Below are 10,242 nucleotides of genomic sequence, written 5' to 3'. Positions count from 1 at the left end.
CTACAAATTTTTAATAGCAAAGAAAGTATTTTTCTATGTGTCCATACACTTGAAAGGCTGTTTCAGACTTTTTGTGTGTATATTCAAGAGCAGATATGCTGGGATCAGTGTGCTTTATCATTACAATTAGATTTTTCTCAGGGCCACATTTGCTGTTGGCCAACAAAAGTGTTGATGTCAACGCCGCGGCTGTATCAGCTGACTTTTGAGCTATTCATCTTTATATTTCTGTCAATGTTTACCTGTAACAACATGCTCAGAAATGTGAAAGCACTGGAAAGTTCTACTTCCAATTGTGGCAGAGACAAGCATGAAGATTTACGTGACTGTGGGTTTAAACCACAGCTGACAGATACATCCTTTGCGTGCAAGTATGTTGATAAAGATTAGGCTGTGTGCAGGAGGATGCACATTTTTAATATTTGACTTCAACAGAACACATTACAGTAGCTGGGCATAGTGTGTCTGAAATTAATAGCTCATCATTGTGATTTAACTAGAGAATAACAACAATATCTATTCCTTCTGCAGAATGGCATTAGTTCAAGGCAGAATATTGATTTGTAGGACTTTTATCTAACTCTCCTATCTAACTATCTAATGAAAGATTTAGTATCTCTGACCTCTACCTGTGGTTCGTCATGGTTTGAGGTATTCATCTCTTGTAGCATCAGACTTAAGTATATTGTGGGTAATAAAATGTATCTTCAGGCTCATGATAAATGAGGGCGTGTAGAGCTAGAGTTGTGGGGTGTCAGCTTCTCACCTAGATATCCATGTCACAGTTTCCTGTGACCATTGTAGGGGACTGGACTCACTGAGATGCTGCCTCCCATTCCTGTGTTCCTGCCAGAATTCTTTGAGCTTTTCTACAAGATATTCCAGGAGGTTTGATGATGTTGAAGTAAACTTGCCAAAAGCTTTTGTTAATAAGTCCCTGCAAACAGTGCCTGCAGCTGTCACAAATGAGTGGTTTAGGCCACTTCAAGAGTAACTGTCAAAGGTATTACCAAAAGCAGGTTTTAATATAAATTTGTGAAAGAATGACTTAAAAGAGTTCGATGGCAAGGTTCATTTTACTACAAGGTTCATATTACTACAGAGATGAAGCATACAGGAAAAGTAGAATTATAATGAATTTTGCATATTTTTACACAAGGACCAGGGTAAGGGTACAGAGGGTAAGGGAGATCTCCCTGTCGAGTCCTGAGTTATGGAGTGGGCCCCCTTGCTTTCTAAACTTGAGATGCAGCCTGGGTGTGGCTGAGTCCAGTCTAAGGCTCCGACCTGGGAAATGGTTTAGGTCTGAAGGATTTAACAGCACTCAGTAATTGACTAATTTAATATTTACAAATTGATTAAATAGGACTAACTTTAACCCAAATAATAACTCAGTTATCTGTAGGGTGTTTAAATCAATTCATACATGCACGCTCACAGACACAAAGATGTGTGTGTGCATGTGTGTGTATATATTTATATATAGGCACAAAGGTACTTGTTAAAAGTTCCACTTTGTTTCACTGCAGTGTCAGTGAATTAGTCACATGGAATGTCTTGGCATTTCTCAATGGGAGAGGCTTGAGTGTCGAGGACTGGGGGTGTTGGCCCATGCCAGTTCATCAGCTTTTGGTGACAGTCCTCTGAGTCTTGATAGTTTGCTAGCTCTGAGTGGCATCCCACTCTGAGGGACATGGTGGTACAGCCTGCTGTGGTCTGGTAGAATTCAAAGGGCCTCACATAGGACCACTGTCTATAAGGTCACAAGATGACTGGCATTTTTTTCATTAGTCCATTTCCATCCTGACTGTAACCCAAGTTGATAATTACTGAAATTATTCAAGAGCCCCGTTTCATTGGAGTTATGATTCAGGTGGGTGATGTTCCAAGGGCATTAGGGAGTGACTGATTATTTCTCATTGCCCTCCTTGGTCAGACGGCACATGTGCCTGATATGAACACTGCCACTCCACCTTAGCTGTCCAAAGGTTCCTGGTATGGTCAAGGACCATTTCACTGCCCAACTCATTACACAAAAGCCAAGGCCTAGCGAGAATTATTGAAATTGTAGGACAGGCTTGAGGAGGTAGAGCAGACCCCATGGGGGTAGGGAATGCACCACCACAGAAGCCCTGTACTGAGACTGCAGAAGACTGCCATCCTTTTGGGCTCTTTCTCTTGTAGAAAGTCTGGCTTTTCTAACTCTTTATATTATGTAATCTTACTGGCACAATATAACAGGAAGAATAAACATTTAGTAGGTAATATAAAACTTGGACAACAAAGTCCTGTCTCTGCAGAATCAATAGAAAAAACCTTATCAATGGGGTTACTTGGTGTGTTTGTACTGGCTGCAAAATATGATGGGTGTCTCAAGGTGAGTTAAACTGCATGTTCAGAGGACTAGGCTGAGAATGGTAAAGGAAGGCTTCATAGGGCCTGATTTAGTCATGCTCCAGGTAGTTTCTGAACCAGCCCACGTGAAGACTGTATCATTCCATACTCTGCAGAGAAGGCTTGCAGTGACCACTCACTGGCTGCAGTGAGACAAATCTCAGTTCAGAGCTCTGCTAGAGGACACAGAGCAACCCAGTGTAAAGAGGATTAGGAGGTAATTTTCCATGAAGACAGTAATCTTCCAACCACTATTGACCCTTGTTAGCAAAGAGCTGATCAAGTGGAATATGGGGCCAAATTGTTCCCGTGTGCCTAATGAAGGGGGCTGTGCCCTGGGCCCTGGTGCATATCCAAGAGGTCTTACATTCATAGATTTATTGAATCATAGAATGATTTGGCTTGGTAAGGACCTTTAAAGATTGCTTAGTCCAATACTCCTGCCAGGAGCAGGGACACTCTTCAATATATTAGGTTGCTCAAAGCCCCATTTTGAACACTTGGAGGGACAGGGCATCCACAGCTTCACTGGGCAACCTGTTCTAGTGTCCCAGCAGCCTCACCATAAGAAATTTCTCCTTTATGTTTAATCTAAACCTATCCTTTTTCAGTTTAAAACCATTACCCCTTGTCCTGTGGCTATCAGCACTGGTAATAATTGTGTTTTTTACAAGTCCCCTTTATATACTGAAAGACTACAAGAAGGTCTCCCTGCAACCTTCTGTTTTCCAGGCTGAACAACTTCATTTATTCCAGCAAAGCCATTTGGCCTTGTGTTGCTTAATATCCACCCTTCCTGCCACCGTGTATATAGTTGTGGCAGTTGCTAAGCATGTGAGGGATGAGGAAATGCTAAAATAGCAATGCTATTTCAAACAATAGAAATTAAATAAAAAATAGTAGTGCTTATAGCATAGTATGGGACTATTTGCTATTTTTATCCTGCTCGTGCTTTTGTGCTGCTGCTCCTTGTACAAGCATTTGTACATCACCCAGTTTCACAGTTAAATTAAAAAGGATGAAGAACAACAGACACATTTAAAGGGATTTGGAGTTACAGACTGCAGAGCTAACAAACCCTTCAGATCTGCAGTGCGGTAATTTGTACTGTATTATGGCACACTGGGTTTCAAAGCAATTCATACTCATTAGCAGAGAAAGTTAAATGTTTGTTTCAGCCTGATTATGAAGAAAATGTGTAATTTCAGCACCTAGTAGGTGTATTACTTGCTTTGTTAGAGATTATCATGTTTTACATTTGGTATGTACTAATCCTTTTCAGGTTTTATCAAAATAGAAATCACAGCTATAATTTTCATTCTTCCCCTTATAAACTGGATGTTAAAGTGAAGAAATTTTGGGGGATATAACCTGATCTGATACCTGACCCTTTATTGTTCAGGATTTTGGCTAAATACATGAATAAATGCCAATTTAGTTACTAATTCCTCTAACATCAGTGAAGGCATAACTGTCAGTGACTCCAAAGTAACAACATTGTCAGGATTTCCCTGTTTCCACTTTGTTGCAAATCTATTCACATTACTGCTGAAAGTGATGTTTTTTAAAATAATGTACTTTAAACAAGATAAAACAGCTGCTGCCTCCTTTCCCCACCCCTCATCAGAATCCCATTCTGCCAGTTAAAGTGCTGTCCCAGGAGACAGTCTCTGGTGACAGTGCCAGCATCGACAATTATCTTGGTCTTCACAGAGCAGAAAGCCTTCTAATGGCTTAGAAAAGTGTCAGTATATTAGCTTCCCATTTTCAGGAGGTATTTTAACAAGTCAGTATTGGGGCTGTTTTGAAATTGATTTCTTTCAAAATCACAACAGAATAAATCACTTTCCACAAATGCTTCCACAAATGCCAAGAAAGACGTGAGTCTGTGCCTGCTGTAAAACTAAAACCTGGTATTTTAGCTCAAATTAATTAAACAGTCACCTGTTCCTTCTTCCTCTTGATCTCAAGAAAAAGTTAAAAATTAAAAAAGTAGCAAACTAGCATGGCGTTCAAAAATAGAAAGATTTAGTGTTTGTACTCCAAAATGAAAGGGAGGTAACTAAGCAGGAATCAGCTATGTAACAGACAGCACTCTGGCTAGAAAGGGAATAGCATAGAAATACTTAAAAGAAATTCAAGTCTCCTTTCCCAGTAGAGTAGTTAGGATTGCATTTTACCCCACAACATGTCCTTGTAGTTCTAGATTTAGTAATGAAATTCCTCTCAATTAGGGATCTTTGTCCAGCTATGATGTGCAGCAGTATACAGAGTTTCTTCCTGTTGGAAAAAGGAAACAAGGGGAAGCTATGTGAGGGTGCATCAGAGGGTGGCACGTGAAGGGAGAACATTTAGGAGCTATTCCAAGCAGGTGTCCTGGGCCCAGACTTGTTCTCATGTCTCCTAAAAGTGACTCCTTTTGACAGAGTATGGGCACGCCTCTCCTTCTTGGGGTCATATGGGTGACTCAGAGCATACAGGGAGAGAAAGGAGAATGTGTGAAGCTCCTGTTTACCCTGCTTAGTCAAGTCTGAGATCAACATGTTTTAATCTAGATCTTAAAAGAGGATCTTGGTAACCCAGACCTGTTTCTGAGTCACTGGGAAATGGCCTCTTGGCACTCTGCATTGACTTTTCCCAGGGTAACTCGAGAGTTCCTGATCTTCCAAAGGCACTCCTGTAACAGGTACTCCTGTTACAAACCAAACCAGATTTATCAAAAGCATCTCATTCTGTGCAATCGTTTTCATTAAAAGGCTTGTATGGATTTTTTTTTTTTTTCCAGAACTGAGAAGAAATATATAAGCAGATACTGGAAAGAAGTGAAAGTCGGAGACTTTGTGCAGCTTCGCTGTAATGAAATTATACCTGCTGACATATTGCTACTCTCCTCAAGTGATCCTGATGGGCTGTGCCACATAGAAACAGCCAACCTGGATGGTGAAACTAACCTAAAACAAAGACAGGTGGTGAGGAGGTTCTTAGAGCTGGTAAGTCTCCATTCCTAAATCACATTTAGGATAAGAATTCCTTTCAAGAAAATAGTTGGTTACCAGTATGCTCCACACCAGCTAAATCTGCTTGATCTAATAGTGCTGATGAACTACTGTTATGGTTGTCATTAAAATGCTAGACTTGCCAACAACTGACCTCATCATAGTATCAGAAGTTTTACCATCATTTTTCCCTGAATCTGAATAGGAATTATTTGGGGCAATTGTGTGTGGTTGGAAAATGTTGGAGGATTTTAATGGCTTCTATTGTAGCTTGATTCTTGAACACATTTTAAATGCCCATGGAGAAGACACTTAAATATAAACATGTACTTTTCCTGCCTACAAACCAGATCAGTTTCAATTAGGAGTCTGCCTCAAACTCTGTGTTGGAGAATATCCCTCCAGCACTTGGAGCATTAAAGCTTGTAAGATTTAAAGGGACAGCAAGCATTCGTTCTGGACGTATCTGTGCTCAAAAACTGTTTTACTGCTCTCTCACTGTGCTTATCTCTCCCCAACAGCACTATTTTGAAACAAAACATAATCCAGATCAGTTACTGACCGCAGAATTAGAGGAAATTACCTGAAGTTTTACTTGCTTTAATGATCTTATTGAAATAGTATTTATTTGTATGCCCTCCTCTCCCATCCCTCTTGCCAGCTAACTCCAGCTTCCTGTATTTGTCAGGAAAAAAAATATTTTTTAGAACTCAGCTACATTGGTTCTCCCAGTAGTACTTCTAATTTGAGGGATTTTGCAAACAATGGGAGCTGTTGCCCTTACCACTGTCATCAAAGGTAACTACAGAAGCCTGTGGTTGTATTGAGAAAGATCAGCATTAATGAAGTTATTATCCAGCCAACAGGATGAAAGTCAATGTGCCCTCCAAATAGTTGTTTATGGTAGGTAGACCTTTTCTCTAAATAGCTTGTAAAAATGTGAGATAAGGACTTATTTAATGATCAGTGATTTCCACACAGAATTTAGATATGACATGACACCTACCACTGTGGCAACAAGCTCAATCAGCTACGGGCCAAATGTTTCAAAAACTCTTATTGTTTCAAAGTTAATTGAATTGCTGCTCAAACCTCCCATCCTGTTCCTGCTGAGAGGAAATCTCTCCCATTGGATAGAGCTTCAGGGAAGTGCTCTGATGATGTATCACAGTTTTCTGCCAATGCAGACTTCTTATGTGACTTCAGGTACATTATATAGGACAAAAACTGTATGTTTCCGTTAGGTAACTGAACACAGGTGTGGTTTTGCATTTGTGGGTACAGTTATAAGCTAAGGCCACAATCCAGCTCTGTCTCAAAGGGAAGGCATCAGGTCCTCCACTCATCTACAGCAGATAGTTGGATTTCTGTGATCTGAGACCACTGGGCACACATCATTAGGTGTTGGTAAACACGGTGGAAAGAGTTGATATGTCCAACTACAAATTGTCAGGAAACTGGCTTTGAAGACCCTTGCTGCCCGAAGAAGTTCCTTATACTGTCTTGGGATCCCCAGTTCCATGGCAGCAGGGTATTGATTCAGTATTCCTGGAAGCTGTCAGGCTGAGAGGACACCTGCCAGCCCTACAGTCTGCCCTGCTCCTGTGAGCTGTAGCACCTGGACGTGTGCCTGAGCCCATCAGTTGTGGAGTCACTTCTGTGTCTTCAACCAGCGATCCCATGCAGGCATTAACACAGCAGGAAAACCAGCAGGGAGTACCCCAGCAACATTATCTTTGGCATACTCAATGAGGTTTAAATTGCTGATCCAAACCAGGCAGCTAAAGACTTCAGCTCTGGAGTTTGTACAGTTTGGCAAGACCTGCAGCCTTTAGGCTGTTGTGTGGAAGTGAGTGGCCATTTCCTCCTCAAACAGGTTAAAGATTATCAAAGACTCAACTGGCCCTCATTGAGGAAGAAGGCTGAGGAAATAGTTCCTGCCTAGGGAAGCATAGCTATCTCTATGTGCCAAGCACATCACAGTATATGTGGCATGGCTAGCTCACCTGCTACCATGCTTTACTGAGGAAATTAGTTGTCTTGTAGATACTTGCAGTCAGCTTTGTAGACACCTAGCATACCTTGGATGTCCAGCCCATCCTCCTTCCATATCTTAGTTCTTTGTATCATAAGATGATTATGGAACTTTTCTACCTCAGGAGGGTGTTCAGAAAAATGTGGATAAATATTTTTTAAAAATAAATTTTAGATCACAAGGTGCCAAGCTACAGTAGCTGTGAGGTCCATAGTAAATTGTCAGGGATTAAACTGAGGTCAGTGACAAAAAGCTCATTCATTCCAATGAAAACAGGACTGGTCCTCATGGAGGCAAGTATTGAAAGAGAACTTGTAAGAAAACCACATGTGATTACCTTCCCTCTCTTAAAATAGCTGAGAAAGCAGGAAATATCCAAGCCTGGGTTCCTACATCAACTGAGTTGTAGGCAAAGTGCACACTTGCAAGTAAGAAGTCTTCAGCAGCTGCAGCATCACAGAATCTCTCTATAACAGCACCCCATACGTTATCCAGCAGAATACTTGCCATCCTCATTAAAATCCTGGCCAAAACCTCTCTAAGCATACTGTTAATTTAATTCATGCAGCAGCATTAGCTTTCACACTCCATACTAGTAAGGATAGGCTCTTGCTGATTCTTGAAGCTATTGCCTTGCTGAGAGACACTCAGCAGTGGGATGGAGGGGGGTGCTCAAAAAATGTTGGATGAATAGTAGGAGGACAGCCAAGTAGCATGGAATAAGAAGGTGATGCCTGTCTGTTGGGCTGAAGTTCACTTCCTATCTGGATATGTCTTAAGTTGTCACAACTGGAGAGAACTTAGTGCTAGATCTTGTAAAACACTTTGGATGACCAATATTTTCTTGCACCTAATGCTAACCCCTCTTTTGCCAAGCCTCAGAGAAGCCTATTCCCAAGTCTTTTACAAGACCTGCATCCCAACCTGTTCATGCATTGGCTGAGAATGCTTTTACATTTTTGTATTAACACTCTTCTCAGAAGAACAACTCTCAGTTATGTTTACTGCTGTTTGGTTCTGTGTCATTCTGCAGCCTTGTTGTTCAAGCAGGAAAACAAAGAGATAAATTATGTAGTCCTGACCCTCTCTTTCCCACACTGCTAAGCACTTTCCCGACCTCCCTTAGAGAGTGACGTGCCTTGTCATGTGGCTTATCACAGGACAAAACCCAGATTTTTGGGAAGCTTCTTTTCAAAGTATCAGCTGTTAATAGCTGTCTTTGAATAATGTCTCTGTATCAGTATCTCAAGTTTTTAAAAGAAACTTTTACAAAGGTTGGCTTGTCTGTGCTTCGTATTTAAGCTGATAACTTTGGAGCACATGCCTGTGAAGCAGGTCAATGAAGGATAGCTATTTCTATACCTGTCACTCAGCTGGGCATGGGAATGGAGTGGGGGTGGCAGCAGGAACTGTTGTTTTAAGCTAATGCTGTGCTTTCTTTACTCTGTTCCTGCCTTGTGTGCACCCACACAATTTACAGCCCCGCAGGTCTGTGCTGAGCTCTCAGACAGCCTGGTTCCCAATTTGGGATCGCTGAAGTGGCGTGTGCACTGGGCAGTCCTCTTGCAGCCACGTTTTCTCCAAAGGCCAGCAAGGCCAGCACTGTTAGGCTGGGTACAGCTGTCCTCTGGAACACTGTTCCTCCAGCGTCTTCTGAAAGATCTTTGTGTGTTTCTTTTCAGCAGTAACAGCATATAAGGTCCATAGTCTCAGAGAGGAAAAGGTCTTACAGTTTCCCTCTTCCAAACCTTTGTTCAGAAAAGTAGCATTCTGAAACCTTTCTAGCCTGATTCTTGCAGAAGCAATAAGAAATTATAGAAGCTTTTCTCTATCCTTGTCTCTGGTGCTTTTCAAGCATTACTTTACTCTGAACATATGCTCAGAAGGTCCAGGATCAGCATTTGTGGGCTTGGATTGCATCTCCCCACTTGTGAATTCCAGGAAACTATTTTCCTTTATAGTGCAAGTGACCATAAATATTGCTTATTTTAGTGCTGCTTTGAGTTGCCTGAGTAATTTATAGTAGACTGGGAACATACTGCTTGTTAGCTTTGCATGTTTGTTAACGAATGCAGTCTGTCAGACATAAACCTGTACTTTGTGTACGTGATTCTACACCTTATCAATGCACAAGCTGTGAGAAGAGTCACTGATACATTCCTCTGGCTTCCATGTCTGAAGACACCAGTTTGAATTATACCTTGTTGTTGTAGACTGAAAATAGACAAGAGAAAAGAAAGTCACTCTGTGAGTAGATTAAAAAAAGAAAACAGGAGATTTTACAAAGGCCTTGACATTTTTTCCTCCAAGACTTTAAATACTGTGTTCTTGTTATTCTGCTACTACAGCAACAGGATGTGTTAGAAATGTTTAAAATAGCCATAGACATACTTCTGCATGCTATGTTTTTAAAACCAACAGGATAGTGGACTGTCTTCACCCTGAAATACACATCAGGTTCATGTGTGCAGCATGATTCACTGGCAAGTGCAGCTAGGAGTAAGCACTTTGCTAAACTCCACTGTTTGTGGTCTAACAGTGTTAGCCATGACCAGTAAACATCTCTTGGAAAAAAAAAAACAAAACCCAAACCAACTCTTTGTATTGGTATTCTGGGTATTCTGCCCATTTCCTCCTAATTTCAAACCCACCCTCACTGCTGCCAAGTCACAGCAGCCATTTCTGGTTCACTGGATCTAGCAGAAGACACGGTAGGCAGGAGGAATCAATGTGTTTTCTGTGCTACTCTGCAAGCTGCCGTGCCACCACACCCTCTGCAGTTGCTTATGGAATGTTTTCCATCCATCTGAGACGTCA

The 10,242-nt window shown here is 41.3% G+C and overlaps 1 protein-coding gene across 1 annotated transcript in view; it reads left to right on the top strand.

Moving 5' to 3' along the window:
* Positions 1-252: 252 nt before the first annotated feature.
* Positions 253-10,242, top strand: part of ATP10A (ATPase phospholipid transporting 10A (putative)) — a gene marked incomplete at both ends in the record, with an annotated part of 67,335 nt that continues 57,345 nt past the window's right edge. Inside the window, 2 exons of the mRNA XM_084200994.1 lie at positions 253-371; positions 5,180-5,384. Coding sequence (XP_084057120.1) covers positions 253-371; positions 5,180-5,384 — 324 coding nt within the window. The remainder of the gene's footprint in view (positions 372-5,179; positions 5,385-10,242) is intronic.

The sequence above is a fragment of the Fringilla coelebs genome (genome assembly GCF_963513975.1).
Source record: "Fringilla coelebs genome assembly, chromosome: 2".
NCBI lineage: Eukaryota > Metazoa > Chordata > Aves > Passeriformes > Fringillidae > Fringilla > Fringilla coelebs.
The sequence above is the reverse complement of the archived record's forward strand: the minus strand, read 5'-3'. Positions and strand labels throughout refer to the sequence as shown.